The sequence below is a fragment of the Eubalaena glacialis genome, chromosome 9 (assembly GCF_028564815.1).
Source record: "Eubalaena glacialis isolate mEubGla1 chromosome 9, mEubGla1.1.hap2.+ XY, whole genome shotgun sequence".
Lineage (NCBI taxonomy): Eukaryota > Metazoa > Chordata > Mammalia > Artiodactyla > Balaenidae > Eubalaena > Eubalaena glacialis.
Window position 1 is genome coordinate 39,989,987 of NC_083724.1, and position 16,393 is coordinate 40,006,379.

Below are 16,393 nucleotides of genomic sequence, written 5' to 3' on the forward strand. Positions count from 1 at the left end.
AAAAGTGACTCTGGGCCTCAGGTTTCTGGTCAGTAAAATAGGGATGGTAATAGAAATGCCTTGAGGGTCAAATGAGGTAATACAAACAATAAAGCACTTACAACAGTGCCTGACACGTAGTAAGTGCTCAATAAACAAACAATGGTATGCAGACCTTCAGGAAATGAATAGGCTAAGAATCCACTGTAAAAATGGTACAGAACCAAAAAAAAGGATTCCTACTGACTTTAAAAAAATAATTGGTAACATACACATAAAATTTATCATCTTAACCATTTTGAAATGCACAGTTCAGTGTCATTAAGTACATTCACACTATTGTGGTGCCATCACCACCATCCATCCACAGAACTCTATCCATCTTGCAAAACTAAAACTCTGTACCTGTTAAGCAATAACTCCCCACCCTTTCCTCTCCCCAGCCTCTGACAACCTCAGTTCTCTTTTCTGTCTATGAATTTGCCTACTCTAGGTACCTCATATAAGTAGAATCATAAAGTATTTGTCTTTTTGTATCTGGCTTATTTCACTAGCAGAATGTCCTCCATGTTGTAGCGTGTGTCAGAATTTCCTTCCTTTTTAAGGTCCATTGATTGACTACTTATTTTTTATACAATTTTATAAAGCTTATATTCCATTTACAATTATTACAAAGTATTGGCTATTCCCTGTGTTGTAAAATACGTCCTTGAGCCTATCTTACACCCAATGGTTTATACCTGCCACTCCTCCCACCCCATCCACCTACTGGTAACCACTAGTTTGTTCTCTGTAGCTGTGAGTTTGCTTCTTTTTTGTTATAGTCACTAGTTTGTTGTATTTTTTAGATTCCACATATAAGTGATAGTATACAGTATCTGTCTTTCTCTGTGACTTATTTCATTTAGCATAATACCCTCCAAGTCCATCCATGTTTCTGCAAATGGCAAAATCTGTTCTTTTTTATGAAGGTCCATTGACTTTTTAACCTACCAATTTTTTTAAGTTTTCAGAAATTAAAGATATAAATATGATGATGCCTCCACTCAACAGCAAAGGCAAATAACTTCTTGAAAAACTTCCTGGAGTTACCTGGAGATACCCATATCCATAGGAATGCTAATTAGAAACTAGTTTTCTTAAGAAAGGTATTATTCCTTGAGGCAGGCTGTTTACATTAATCAACATTTCTCTAATACTTGTCAGTGTTTTGTAACACTTTTTCAAGTGCCAATTGTAGCTTGCCAGTTCTTCTGAAGTGTGGATACTGCCAATGGGGGAAACCAGAATGGTAACTCTGTCCCCATGGGGCTTTTTCTGTCATGGTGAAAGAGTTATTTTTATCTTTCTCATTATACATAAGCATTGCTTATGTGGATGGTGGCTAGATATATTGGACACTGTGTAAAAAGTACTGGTTTTCCTATATTTTCATATTTGCCTCCCTTTAATGCACTCGAGTTTTTCACTGGAAGTTGTGAATTTAATCTGTTCACACACAGACTGGAATCTGCTTACCATTGTCACAGAATGTTTCCTTTCAGTCAACATAATGGTGACAGGAAAAACAAAATCATGCTAAATAGCCATGATTAAAGAGAAAAAATTGATGGATGGGGCATTCCAACTGTCAACCCTCAGATTATGCCTTGTCACTTTTCACAACTTTTTGGAAAACTGTTTATTTGCACAGCATAAATATGTGCCTCTGTGATTCTAGATGATCATAATATCAGCATCCAAGATTTAGTGCTATTTTCATTTCTTTACAAGATTAATATTTAAAGCTTAGTACACAGAGCAATAATCTGTTTCAGCATTATATTTCAAAATATTAAGGAAATTTGCAAATCAAACTAACAATTTATAAATTTCACTTCTGGGTTCACGTGATGAAAAGGTCAGGAGAACAACTATTTATAATGGGAATTAAGAAACTGAAATAAAATTTATTTGCTACTACCTTATTCTTAATATGTAAGCAGTTTTTTATTTTATGGTAGATTTTCTGGTGATTCAGAGCTTGATGGCCCACAAAACGATGCATTAGAGGATTGCTAATGTAATGTCCTAATTTATTTAAAGATTTCCGTTTTATGTTAATTGATAACTAAGGGACATTTGAGACTGCAGAAAAAAACAAACAAAAATAAAATATCATACATAATACAAGAACTAAAAGATCCAGAGAAAAACACCAGGTAATACTTTGGGTGTTCATACAATAGCTTTAACATGATCCGGAGAAAAAAAGAAAAAGATTGCCAATTTTTTCGTACTCTTTAAAAGTAGAAACATCATAAGCCAATCTTTTTATTTATTTATTTTTTGGCTGAGTTGGGTCTTTGTTGCTGCGCGCGGGCTTTCTCTAGTTGCGGCGAGGGGGGCTACTCTTCATTGTGGTGCGCAGGCTTCTCACTGCGGTGGCTTCTCTTGTTGCGGAGCACGGGCTCTAGGCATGCGCGCTCAGTAGTTGTGGCGCACGGGGTTAGTTGCTCTGCGGCATGTGGGATCTTCCCGGACCAGGGCTCGAACCCACGTCCCCTGCATTGGCAGGTGGATTCTTAACCACTGCGCCACCAGGGAAGCCCATAAGCCAATCTTTTAACTACGAAGGGAATTTCCATTAACGTATGAAGAAAAAGATGTAGACAATGAACCTAAAATGGCTTTCCACTTTTTATCATGAAAAATTTCAAACATACAGAAAAGTTGAAAGGATAGTAAAACGAATAGCTGCAGATTCCATCCCTAAATTCTATAACTGTAGACTTTTTGTCAGATTTGCTTTCTCTTTTTCCACACTTTTTTTCTGCAGTTGCAGACATCATTTGATGTTGCATGTATCACCATGCATCCTCTGAGAACATCCTCTGACACGACCACAATTCTCACATTAAAAAGAAAATTAGCCATAATTCCGTATTACCTAATATCCAGTCCACATTAAAACTGACCAAGAACATCTTTTATAGTTGCTGGGGTTTTTTGAACCAGGAGCCAATAAAGATTCATATATTGCATTTTCATCATATGTCTTTGTTTTTAGGGAACAGTCCTTCCCCAATTTTTTTTCTCCCTCTCACGACGTTGACTTTTTAAAGAGCCCAGGCCAGTCGTCCTGTGAAATGTTCCAACATTCTGTAATTATGTCACTTGACTTGTTCATCTAGGTCTAGACTTAGCATTCTAGAAGCCATGGAGGTATCTGGAATATTCATTTGCTTTCTAGCCCCTTTCTCATCTCCAGAGTTCACCTGCCTTCAACCGTGAGGAGCACCAAGCGATCAGAGATTAGCTGAACTCAGCTTTAACCCTTCAGAGAAATTGCTAGCTTCAGGAAGGAAAGTTATTTAAATAATACTGCCAAAAGCAAAGGCTTTTAAGGCCAGAGGAAAGGTACCCTGTTTAAGGTTGGTTTCCTAGCAAGTCCAAGGCCTGCAGCAAGGTGGGTCATTGCAGAGAGTATTAAGTGGCCAGGGTTTGCTCCATTATGCGAATATGTAGGAAGGAGCCATCAAAGGTGCTTCCTTTAACTACTTGTTCTTTTGTCTACCAAACGCCCTTCAGCTTCTGTTGAGCTAAATGCTAAACCTAAAGGATTAAAAAAAAAAAAAAAAAAAAGCGTATTATCCCAACTTTTACCAGTCGACATTAACAAATTAACACGTGTGCCATACATGGGCAAGAGATGTAAGCAGGCCTGGAAGGGGCGGTGAGATGTAGAGGAACATTTGTATCTGCACCTCTAGGATGACTTCTCAACACAGGCTATTTTGGACCTACACCTCTCTAGAAGTTCAGACTTAACATATCCAAAATTCGCCCCGGCTGAGGTGGTGTTCTTCCGCAGGCCAAGTGTTGTTAAAAACATGATTGGCCAGCTAAGAAGTTTATCCGCCTGGTGCCTCAAATTCTCAGTTTATTTGAATACCGTGTGAACGGCTAATCTCCGACAAGTTTTGGGGCTTCAACAAGGTAAACAAGTGGATGGGCTGTGAAAGTAAACACTGCATTTCCTCCCAGTCTCATCCTCGTCTCCAAAATTACACGCCCTCACTCTTTTCGCGAGCCCCAGCCTCCCCCTTCCAAAGCTTGGTCTCTTGTACCCTGTAAAAGTACTGAAATTGCAAAGGAGACATTTTCAATTATAAGTACTACAGTAATGAATTCAAGTACACTCGTTTATCATAAAGGGCTTTCCCATCTGTCTCTAAAGTATACTTTAAAAGGCTGTGTATTTGATAACATTAGCACCAAGCATCTTCGACATGTTAATGTTCAGCGTTTTAGATGTTCGCTCCCCCAACCCCCAAAGACAGCATGGTGGTGGTTCCAGAAAGAGCACATTTATCTCTGGGTTTGGGAGTGCCTGTGTGGTCTCTTCCTAATTTATTTGCACTCCAGTCCTCAGGGATAGCATCGCAATCCCCCTAGGCAAAAAGAGATTAGGGAACTGGGCTGTCTGCTTCTCCCCACCCTGACAGAGAAAGGAAAACAACTTCCCCAAGTCCCACAAGTTCTCTGGCCACTGTACAAATTGTTCTTGAGCATGGAGGGTTTCCAAAAGCCCTAATTAGCAACTCCCAGCAAACATTTCTTTGCATTAGCTAATGATCCGGCTACACTTGTAAGCAAACAGAACCAACATATCTAATCAATGCTGAAAAACCAACCAAATGCCTATTAAACATCTGGATGTAATTTTCTAGTTAGAACAAAATGAAAACATATGCAGGTTCCTTTGATCTGCGTCTTAACAAAGAAATTGTTGATAAAAAAAGCATACTGGTCAGTCAATGTGTCATTTTCATAAAGTCTGCTCGTTTCTCTTCAAATGCTCCCCGTTTAATTTAGTTGGTTTCCTGCAATCTCTAATTTTACCATATTGTGTGAAACCGCAAGAGATTCTTTGGATGTGATTTTATTTGAGGTTTTACTGCTGCATGGATCTGCTACTGACTTTTTTTTTCCTTTCTTCTCTGCTTTCTCCCCTCCATCCACCATGCCCATCCTGCCCTTTTCTTTGGTAAAGTGGTGAGAGGAAAAAAGGTTTTAAAGCAATGCTCGGAAGATTTCTTCTGGACCCTACATTCTTAGGTTTAAGAACACTTCCAGTTAAAAAAAAACAAGTCAAATGAGGAAATGTATAACAGCTGAAAGGAAGAGAAAATGACAAAAATGATCTTTTAAAAATGTGCATAATTATTATTTATTTCAAATAAAACAGTAATAGATTTAAAAGATGCATAATTTCTATGACCAGCATTCATAATTTTTCCCATTGTGTCTAGTACCTATACTATAGATAGGACCTAGTTTTTGTAATCACTTATACTATTGGTGAGTTGAAAATTTGATAACTCAGCAATGAATGGAAATATACTCATATATACATCAATGATAAAATAAATCATCTGGCAATCTTTTTGTTTCTTTTGCAGAGGATAAAGAGGGAACTTTTTCAGAGACAGTTTCCTATGGACAAGGGGTACTTAATATTATTTCATGTAAAAAACATCATTAACACATGAATATGTTAAAGGTAAAGAAGATTGTGGTTAACAGACTTTAAACAGCAGACCAAAATTATAGATTTCGTGAGTAGGACTATTTTCCTTTAAAAAGGCTGTAGGCAATCTGCACATATATTATTTATTTAAAACATAAGATTAAAGCTACTTGATTGTTTAAACACCATCATTTGTAATGCAGTTTGATGAGAGTTTTGTAGTATAATTATTACAGCATGACAATCACATAGAAAACATGACCTTGAAAAAGGGCCCAGCCTCCTCTCTTAAGGAGGATATGCTGTAAGAGAAAGAAGCCATCAGAAACCGACCATCTTCATGCAAACAATTAAAGGCCTTCCAATTTTCAAATCAGTACTCTTTCTTTTCTCCAGATACTACATCATAAGGAAATCAGAAAGCCTGGTGATTCAAACTCTACTGGTAAAGAAGCACTAGTTAAAAGAGAATTTCTAATTTTTACCCTTGGCAAACTAGGAAATATGGTGAGTAGACATGTTTGCTGTGAACAGTTATATTAGAGAACATTTAAAAACAATGTGTTACAACTGATTTTGAAGGAGATGGGGAGGGGAGAGAAAAAGAAGTAGCAACAGTTTTGTTCCTGTTCTAACTTCTCTACTTAAAGTTAAGTACCAGCGTGTGCCAGTAAATCAAAGTAAAGCTTGGGTAAGCCAGAGAAAAGTCTCAGTTGCCCTAGTTGTCCCAGCATGCACAGGCATATTTGTGGCATCTAAGCACTTTCTACACAATCCTGGAGCTGATTATGGGATGAACCAACCACAGACTGGTATAGGTGGCCCATTCACTACATGATTTCAAGGCACACAGGTTGCCAACAGGCAAAGCTTAGCTGCTCATGGCAGTATGATTCAGAAAGTTCTGTATGTGGAGCAAGCCTGCTCTCATCATCACCAAGTTTAACCAAGAAAAGAGGCAGTGCTTCCTTCCTATTCATTTCCCATGTCAGCAAAATGAATAACAGAACCCCTCCCTTACCCCACTTAATGAGCCACAATGCTGAACTTGTTTGAGAATTACTAGGGTGTTGTACAGACTGGCTAAAATCACTCCTTTAATTTTTCATTTATATTGATATTTGGGATTGATCCAATTATAGACAAATCAATATCATACATATTTAAGAACTCCACCAGTGAAATGTATTATCTAAAATGATTCTTTTAATATTTCAAGAAAAAGATCGCTGTAAAAGCAAATCTTCGAATAAATTGTATTTCTGTTTAAATAAATGCGTTTCCATAACTCTCTTGAAAGTAAAATAATGGTAACACGGAGGCCATTAACACCAAAAACTTAAGTATGTTCCAACATAAGATGAATGCTTGTCAAAGATGTGTCTTTCTCATGGAAGAATTCACCACCATTTGGCTAAAACAGCATTATTCACGTACCAATCATGTGGAAATGGCTCAACTAAACTGCTCTCTAAACTCAAGCATAAATGCGGCAATATTGAAGGTTTTCTGTGGGATGTACTTAGAAAAACAGACAAAAACTGGAGATTGACGCAGTATGCCCTGTTTATTTAAAATCTCAAAATCCTTTTAAAGTCAAGTTCCACCTCATAAGAATTTTTTCCACGTCCTTTACCCAACGCTTCCCATTTAGCTCCTTACACATTTTTGCGGGGGGGGAGGTGGGCGTACCACGCGAACTATGGGGATGGGGTGGGCAGGACAGGTTTTTCAGGTCTCAATGCTGTTTATCCCATTGTCTCCCTTTGTTTCCAGTAATTGGAAACAGACTCGTGGTCATGTTGCTGAGAGGCCCCTAAAACTCTCAGCAGCCCTCTACTTCCCAACACAACGAAATCTGGACTATCAAGAGAGGGACCCGAGATTTCGCGCCGCGGGCAAAACAACGCATCTGTGACTGGGACAGTGTGCCCTACCCTGGCAGCACCGCGGGTATCCTTCCCGCCAAACCAAGTCAGGCCAATCTTTTTGCAAAGTGGTTTGAAATACTCCAATAAAAACCAATTCCTACCACCTTCGGTGCAAAAGGGGGCGTGGGCATCAAAAGCCTAGTCTTAAGCCGCTGGTGTACGTACGCCAGCCAATGAGTTGCCCATTTAGGCATTTTCCACGAAGTGCACAGTCCACTCCTCGTGAGTCCGCGAAAAGGCAGCTCAAGGAAAAACAATCCTCAGAGAAATTTTTGAATGTGATCTCACTTTCAAGAGTAGCATCAAACAAGGGGCCAGCTTCGAAAGACGCGTTTGGCTCGAACCAACAAAAAGCACCCATTCTCCCTCATTAGAAACTACGCAGTTAGTCTCTGAGTTACTTTCACTGAGATCTGAGGATTTTCGTTAAAGGGAAAGTGAACAAGTGGCAGGATTTTTGCACACTCGAGTCCCCAGGTTCCGCGGCTGCACACTCGCGGGTCCCTCCCGCTCGCGCGCTCCCGCGCGCTCCCTCGGCTGTCCCACGTTACTTTGATTGACAGCCCGGCCCCGCCGCTCTCCTTCCCACCGACCTTCCCATCTACAGTGCCAATCTCCGCGTCTCGCCGCTTCCCATTGGCTGGTTTCGGCGTCCCGCGGCTCCTCCAGGAACAGTTCCTCACCGAGCCCGGGAGGACGCGGCTGGCGGAGGAGGGGTGGGGGTGGATGGGAGGGGAGACGGGGGAGATGGCGGAGATGGAAGCGAGCGGGGGTGGAAGAGAGGGGGGAGGGGGAGACAGCCCGTTCGGTGCCTCGCTGCCATAGGCTCTGAGGAGGCGTTGCGTCAGCACCCCACGTTGGGCGCGGCGCACGCGATTGGCTGACGCGGGCCTTCCCGCTCCCCCCTCCACCCGAGCGGGCCCACGTCCTCCGCCTGCTCAGCGCTCGCGCCCCCCGCCCGCGCGGGGCTGGGCGGGGTCGGCGCTGGTTAGCTCCGGAGTGTGAAACCGCGTGTTAATGTAACCGGCGCGAGAGGCGCGGGCGGCGGCGGCGGGAGCGGCGGCTGCAGGAGCAGCGGCGGCGGCGGCGGGTACCCTGTGCCCCGCGTCCCCGAGGCAGCCGACTGCGCCACCCCCACCCTCGCACGGCCGGGCGGGACCCGCGCCACCAACCCGGACCTCCGGTGGCCCTCGGCGACTTAACCCCCGCCGCGAATACTCCGGACTCGCCCGCGGAGTTTGCCCGCCGGGGAGGGAGGTTGAGCGGTGGAGAGCACTCTTGGGCTTTTCCCCACCATCTCTTGGATGTCGTTCCCCGGGTCGTGAGAGAACTTTGCAGCGGGCTGGAGCGCCCTTTGCGGAGAGGCGGACGAAGAGAAGGAAAGAAAGGGGGTCGACAGAGAGGCTCGGAGGAAAGGTCCGGAGCGGTCGCGCCGGCCGTGCAGGACGAGTGCGCGCGGGCCGCGGCGCCCGGATGCGCCCAGGGTTCGAGGAGCAGTGAGCGGCTGCGGGACTGCCCTCCGCGGAGTAGCCCCGTCGGGCCAGGAGGGTTTGTGCAACCGCGGAGAACACCGAGAGCCGGCCGCACTGCGCGTGCCAAGCCGCCTCCCGGCGAGCCCTCCTCACTTTCTCCGCCTCATCGTCATCCCGCGCTCCTCGGCTCGGGTTAAGGCTGCGGAGTGCCGGGCGCGGAGCCTCCGCTGCGGCCGGGACCTCGCACCCCGCCGCCTCCAGGGAGCCCGCGGGTGCCTGGTTGTGGGCGCTGCCCGGACCCGCGGGGATCAGCCCTGTACATCGTCAGGTTTGTTTGTGTGGGGTTAGCCCGGAGCGCCGCGCCACCTGCACCTCGCCGGCGGCCGGCGCCGCGGGGAAAACCCGGAAAAGAGGCGGACCCGGAGAATAGCAAAGGAGAGCAGCCCGCCTGGATTTGTTTGCCCGGGACGGGTGCGGCGCACGCGGATCGCCGAGGGGAGCGCGGCGGGAGTCACCGCGCCCCCACCTCCCAGCACGGGCGGCCGAGGCCCGCGAATTGGAGCGTAGCCCCTGCGCCCTCTTCCCGAGTGCCTGCGGCGCCCCGCAGGTTTTTGGTGCAGCCGGGCCCGGGGTGCCCCGTGATGTGGCCCTGAGCGCGGGAGCCCGCATCGGCGGGAGCAGGAGCGGCCCGGCGCCGAGTGGCCTGTGCGCCCCGCCAAGCGCGCCTGCGTGCGTGGCCAGCGCGCTACCCGCTTCTGCCTGGCTTCCCGGCTTAATTTTCCTCGGCGAGATTAAAGTTGGAAATTGAGCGGAGAATTGAGTTGCCCGGGAACAGAGCCGCGGCCGCCGCCAGAGCGATGTTCCCGCAGAGCCGGCACCCGGTGAGGCGCGGTCGGGTGGCTGAGTAGGGAGCAGGGTAGTGGGGGGTGGTGGGCGCTATTGCTGCGGGTTGAGGAGGTGGGTGGCTGCTGCATTCTGGCCGAGACCCTGGCCTCCAGGGGTGCTAGGCTTGGGAGGTCCCGGGCCCTCCCCTCCTGTGGTGGGGAGTGGACTGGAACTCACAATTTCCCCCCTTTGCTCTGGGCTCTCTCCTACTTGACGTCTAGACTGGGCGGGCGGAGCGCTCGGGGAGACTGGGGTTTCTCCGGCCTTATCCTCTCCCTTCCCCGAGGCGGGTAGGGCGCCCCCCCCCTTTGTCTCTCGTGTCGCCTATTTACATGTCAATGCGGCCCCCGTTCCGGCGCGTCTGGAGGTGGCCCCGGCGACACTGGAAACGGGGAGCGTAAGGGGGTTTTTTCCTCTGGTGCCCGGGGTCATTATCACCCTGGTGAGGGAGAGAGCGGCGGTGTCGACGACAATCTGGCCAGGTCCTCCCCGGCCGCCGCCGGGGAGCCCCTGTCCCTTCAGCCAGGTGACCCGGGCGCGCTTACCGCGACCCGCCCTGGAGGCTGGAAGAGGCTCCAAGTCTCTTTAGAAGCTTCGGATCTGGGAGGGTCCACCTTCCCTCTCCCCAGAGTAAAGCGCAAACTCGAGTTTGGGGCTTCGTTTTCCGCCATTTCTAACTTTATTTTTTGTTTATGTCCCACCCACTCTTTCGTTCTCTGACTGATTTCTCTATCCAACCGCCCTCATACCCGTCCCTCGGTCCCCCTCGCTGGGCGTCCCTAGACGCCGCACCAGGCTGCAGGCCAGCCCTTCAAGTTCACTATCCCGGAGTCCCTGGACCGGATTAAAGAGGAATTTCAGTTCCTGCAGGCGCAGTATCACAGGTGCGTGTCCGGCCGCGCCCGGTGAGTGGTCGCCCCGGCAGCTCCGTGCCCCTGGTGGCGGCGGCGGCTGTACTTAGTACTTGCGTCCAGGCGGTGGCGTGTGGAGTCGCAGTTAAGACCTGTCATTCACGTTACCCCCTTTCCCGGCTCTTCCCGGGCCGCCTCTTCTCTTGTCTCCACCTCCTCCCATTGTTTCCCTTTTGCCCGTTTGCTGCTGTTCCAGGGAGCCTTTTTTCGTGTATTTAGGAGTTGCATGAGAACTGTCAATATTTGCACTTCCATTTATTTATTTTGCAACAGGCTGAGCTGAAACCTTGGTTCAGTCGATGCCCCAGCTCAGGAGTACAGGTTCAGGGAGGCGAAGCGGGTGTTGAAATCACTGTTGGCCATACTAGAATTGAGTTCTTTGAGGCAAAGTCCATTATGGGATGGTAGATGCTTTCAGCTGTGCCCATCATTAGCGGTGGTGAGGGGGCTGGGGTGGATGTGTGTAGGGGGAAGCTCACCTGCTTTGGCTTCATTCTGGATTGGTTTGGGTAGGACAGGGCTTGGAGTCACATTTATAGCCATCTCAGCTTTAGCGTATTCATCTAATGAGAGGTGCTTCAGAAAATTTATAAATGTAAACTATTTGTAAAGCACCCTGTCCATAGTGGACTTTATAGAAATGTTAGTTTCTTCCCCTGTTTCTATTAAGTTTTAGCTGATTAGAGCTAAGAAATAACTGTGTAATGACAGTTTTTATTTTTGTCACACTTGAAAAACACACAGATGCTTGGGTGTGAATATTCTTATTTTGCAGAGGCTTTGTGATTATTGGCCTTTTGTCTACTTGAAGATAATAATCTTTAGAGCTTGAAGCATACCTGCCTACACTATGTTTACCAAGCAGGGAAGACTTCAACCTACTTAATTGCAGAAGCTATGTAACATGTTTTGGCAGGGAATTAAAAAACAAAGGTTTTAAAAGGGACCAACAATTGTAGAAGTAACTTTACAGGTACGGTTTTCAAACCTAGAGACTATTTGAGTTGGCAGAGATGGCCTATGCCTGAGACTGAAGGTTGTGCAAAGGCCAGGTTTTGGTGAAGTCCAGGGAAGCAAACTCTGATGCAGGGAAGCAAGTACGAGTGAACAGATGACCATGAGGAGAAATCAGTCTTCTGAGTAGATCAGAGGTTTTGACAGATTTTTTTCATTCTTGGCATGAGACCACGTCTGCACCAAGAAGAAAAAGAACAGTTGCTGAGTGAATACCTTGTACTGTTCACCTTATTCCTTTTTTCCCTATTAAATGCAAGGACAAAGCTTTTGGGTGTTTACCTAGATAGTTTATGGTTTTTCCAAATTGGTCTGTGTTTTTACTTGAAGTGCAAATATGTGAGGCAGATGTTAAAACAAGTGACATAATGTTTACATTAAGTTGCCTGTTTTGTTTTCGTAGCCTTAAATTGGAATGTGAGAAACTGGCAAGTGAAAAGACAGAAATGCAGAGGCACTATGTGATGGTAGGTATCAAAGATTAGACTTTTTTCCTTTTCACGTAATATTAACAAATATGGGTTCTCGGCATTACAAAATGTGAGTTAATGAAATGCTTGGTTCTTTTTTCTTTTTACAGTATTATGAAATGTCATATGGATTAAACATAGAAATGCATAAACAGGTAAGCTTTAGCAAAATCTCAAGTTGAAATGAGAAGTAAGTCATGATTTTATTATACTGGCTTTGTCCTCAGGAGTGGTGGGGATTTATATGCCATTTTTCAGCCTTGGTTTCCCTTCCTGCAAATTGGTGGCAGTATTCTGCAGCAGGAGCTGCTTCTTGACAATTATAGAATGTTTAAGTTACTAGGTGAGAGGTACTTTGGAAGTGTAAACTAGCCTGTTTATACGCAGGTAGGAATTGAGGCTCTGACTTGACTTTTCTGCCTGGATACATTTATTTTCCTCTTGAAAGATCTGTGTATCCTGTAGAGTTCTGAAGTTCATAATAGCTAATGTTTTTATGCTGATTTGGTAAGAAGTGTGAATCTCTGTGGGAAAGAAGGGTATTTGGGAGTGTCTTTATTCAGGTTAAACAAGTTATATGACTAACTATGGAGTTCTCCCTATGCTTTGGGGCTACATAAACCGACACTCAGGATCAGTGGCTTATTAGCAAACATCTCTTTGAAAAATGTCTCAGTTGATGCAGGTTTGGAGGTGAAAAAAGCATCCTTTTATGACCACAGCATATGTTGGGCATTGCTTCAGTCCTAGTGGTTTTAAAAGCATGAAAAGATTAGTGACTGGAAAGCTTGAGCTATGACTATGAGTTTGCAAGTTCCCATAAAATTCACACTTATGGCTACTATAGTGGTGTATAAAAAGAGTATTGAGCTGGAACAAGGCACTAAGGATCTCATAAGAGAAGAAAAGCTAAATGATTGCTCAGCCCAAAGGACCCTCGATTGAGTAGTCATTGTCTGCCAAAGAAAGCATTAATGGCAGGGTGTAAGTATTTTGGAGATATGCTGACATTCACTTTTTCATCAAGACTCTGGTACAATAAGTCTTTTAGAAATCGATTGCCTCTTAAAAAATTATCATCAGATGAAGTTGCACAGTTGGACACATTTCAAAGTGCAACAATACAATTCTTACTTGATGTATATGTGCTATTTCATCTCAAACCCTTGTTTCATTAAATTAAAGAGCTTGGCTGACCGGCTGGGGCACGGTGGAGAAATTGATTAGTTCAGCCTTCAGATCTTCCTTATATTCAAAGACTTTCATTAAGCAAGTGTGTTTCAGAGTTGAATTCTGCTTTTGTAACTGCGCTCTTTGATTTTTAATTCATCATAGATTTCGTAATGTTAATTTATCGTCATGTACCTTAGATCTGTTCTCAGTTATATGTTTGGAAGGAGATAGTTAAGTTCAGGGCCTTTCATTAACAATGTAATTGGGCCTTTAAAAGTGCTGATTTTATTCTGATCTGCAAAGTTGGTAGCCTAGTTTATGTTGGGTTTGTGCCTTTGTTTCTGTGTGCGTAAATGGCTAGTGCCTGATTGAGGCAATTGTAACTTGTTGATAGTAATTAAGCTAGAAGATATATGGTGATTTAAATTAATTATGCAAATAGACTTGGTCAAGGAGTTCTAACCTGCCACTTTTTTTTTTTTAAGTTACCCTAAAGGCACATTTTTTTTCCCCAACAAATATTCTGGAAGGGTAAGAGGAGATTGAGCTTTCTCTTAAACTCATAAACTCAAAGGATTTAACAACCTCACCGACTCCATACAAGGGAATGCCACCTCTATGTGATGTATGCTGGTGCTGGATTTATTGGGGGAGCTACAGGAGGTGTGAAATTCTTCTGGGTTCTTGTAGGTTGCTTGGTGGAGTGACCTCTTCTTTATCGCATAGGAAGAAGGAAGAAGGGACGATGAGGGTCAGGAACCCCATGGTGTGAAAATAGTTTTCAAATGAGTTTCTGTACTCCATCGGGCATTTGTGGGTATATATTGTCTGTCCATGAGCCAGTGTGCATTAATAATATGCTTAGTAATTTGAAAGATGTGAAAAGCTGAGAGACGCTGTGTTCTTCATAGTAGGATATTAAGCCCCCTGAAATTTAGTTTATATTGTAAATGCTGACAGACCCTTAACGAGAGTGGTATGCAGAATAGTGCTGTAATTCAGTTTAAAGTGGCCTTACATTTGAAAAACATCCTTCTGAATGTCACACATTAATAATAAGTTCTGAGGAGGCATTTGGTGCAGCTAGTAATCATAATTCTTATTAAAACTGGTGACGTCTGGCCCCCAGGGTGTAGCCAGGCTCAAATTGATGCTTTTTGCCGCCTGATCACCAGCATGGCCTAAGTGCTCATTATATTGTAGAGAGGGCCTTTGGAGCTCTCATTAGATTTGACAGGAATTCTCTCTAGGGGGAAACTGGGCATTAGTGAGACTCCTGACAGGCTGAAATTAGTCCTGCTTTATGGCTTATAACCAAATGCTAGCAAGGCATCATCAGGGGACAGAAAAAATTGTCATTTCTGACAACATCTTTGTTACTGAAAAAAAATGCAGTGATGGGGAAACTTTCCACGGAGAGAGCTTTAATGTTGTTAAGATTTGTCTCCAGTGTGATGACCGCTCTCCTCCCCACCTTTCGTCGGCTTTGTTGGAGGAGTGAGTTTGAGAGGTTTCAGTGTCAAATCTCACCACCGACTTTTCCGTGTGGAAGTTTTAAAGTGGAAGTGCGTCCAAATCAAGAATGGTATAATTGTGGTTTCCTTACTTGGTTTGGTGCCCGCAGTCTGTGTTTATGTTGTGTCAACACTTCCTGATAAGCCTTCCCCTCACTTTCTCTGCTTCTATTTGTGGCTGGTTACCGAAAAGTCAACGAGATCAGGATGGACATGGATATTTAAATCTTTAATTGTAGCATGAAGACAAAAATATTTTTCCTTTGAGCCGTTTATAGATTCCTGCCTGTTCTCTTTTCAGGTAGGCCGTGTAAACTCTAGATATTTCTATACAGAGAGGTGGAGACTTTTCATGAAAGATGGAGCAATTCTGATACCACCAGTGTTAGGGTACATGAAAAAGTAGCAGGTTAACGTGAGTCTAATTGTGTTTGAGGGCTGTGCCTAGTGTGTTTGGCAGTGTGATATTTAAAGTTTTTTTTTCTGTCATGTGGAGTGGTATTACCTCCTTTGGTATTTTGGGGAATAAGATGCACTCGAAGTACTTATATAAGCCTGATTTATCCCACTTGTATACCTATTCAGCACACTGATGAAGCCGTGCCGTAAGTTGTCATTGGTGGCATGAATTTGTACAGCACTTAGTTTTCCAAAGCGATTTGCCTCGTCCTGTGAAGTAGATTGGGTGGTAGGTGTTAGGTTGGGTAGGTGTTTTGCTCTGCCTGCAACTTTGGGTGCGTGCTCAGAGTCTGGGACTTGTCAGGGCCAAGCATCTGTTGAAGCTTGAGTTTGGTTCACCTGGTTCCCAATTCAGCGCTTCTTCCCTGTCTCCCTCCTCCCCCACTGCCATTGGCGCATGAGGCCAGTGATGGAATCACCCTTGGGCCTGTGCTTAGCGACCCAAGTCTACCCCACTGCGTGCCTGTTCTCAATGTTTGTTTTGATCAATTTCATCATTTGCGAGACACCTTGGGGTGAGCCTCATGTTCTAAAAATTAGGAAAATCAGCAGTACTGACTGGTCTGTGGGGACCACAGCTGTGGGTAGGTAGAAAGTTGTAACCAACTGAGCAGTACTGTCCGCAGGTTAAAATGGGTCGAAGAACCAAAGAAAATTTGAAACATGTTATCGGGGCTCTGGTTGAGCCCCAGCGATGCAGTGAGTTTGATCATTTACTTTGCCTCTCTGTGCCTGTGTTCTTCTGAAGGCAGGCAGTGAGTGCTTAGGGCTCTCCAGGGTGGTGGAAGAATTTAAAAATAAATGAAAGGACTAGCTCTGAAAGGAAAGTATTCTGCAATCCTGATTGTGGGGTGGGGAAGGAGAGGAGAAAGAGAAAAAAAACCAGACGAGAGCTGAACATTTCCAAACTCTGTGTGATAGTTCAGCAAGCACAGTGTCTCAGACCATATAAATTTTGGAGTGAAACTGCTTTCACAGTTTTGATGTGTGCTTTAAAGTTTCTCTTTAGAAAGAAATTGTTCTTTAGTAGTGTTTTAAAAGTGTTAAGGTGGAACTGTTAGGGATTCACCTGT

General features: G+C 44.8%; 1 protein-coding gene and 1 long non-coding RNA gene across 4 annotated transcripts in view; one reads left to right on the forward strand and one right to left on the reverse strand.

Moving 5' to 3' along the window:
* LOC133098379 (uncharacterized) overlaps nucleotides 1-8,129 on the reverse strand; it is a 104,491-nt gene extending 96,362 nt beyond the window's left edge. The window contains exon 1 of the long non-coding RNA XR_009702135.1: nucleotides 8,016-8,129. This is a non-coding gene — a long non-coding RNA (uncharacterized LOC133098379). The remainder of the gene's footprint in view (nucleotides 1-8,015) is intronic.
* A 1,559-nt stretch (nucleotides 8,130-9,688) lies between these two features.
* LOC133097893 (transducin-like enhancer protein 1) overlaps nucleotides 9,689-16,393 on the forward strand; it is an 87,230-nt gene continuing 80,525 nt past the window's right edge. For all 3 annotated transcript variants that reach the window (XM_061200312.1, XM_061200313.1, XM_061200314.1), the window contains exons 1-4: nucleotides 9,689-9,775; nucleotides 10,563-10,663; nucleotides 12,108-12,171; nucleotides 12,285-12,329. In XM_061200312.1, coding sequence (XP_061056295.1) covers nucleotides 9,752-9,775; nucleotides 10,563-10,663; nucleotides 12,108-12,171; nucleotides 12,285-12,329 — 234 coding nt within the window. In that variant the 5' untranslated portion in view covers nucleotides 9,689-9,751. The remainder of the gene's footprint in view (nucleotides 9,776-10,562; nucleotides 10,664-12,107; nucleotides 12,172-12,284; nucleotides 12,330-16,393) is intronic.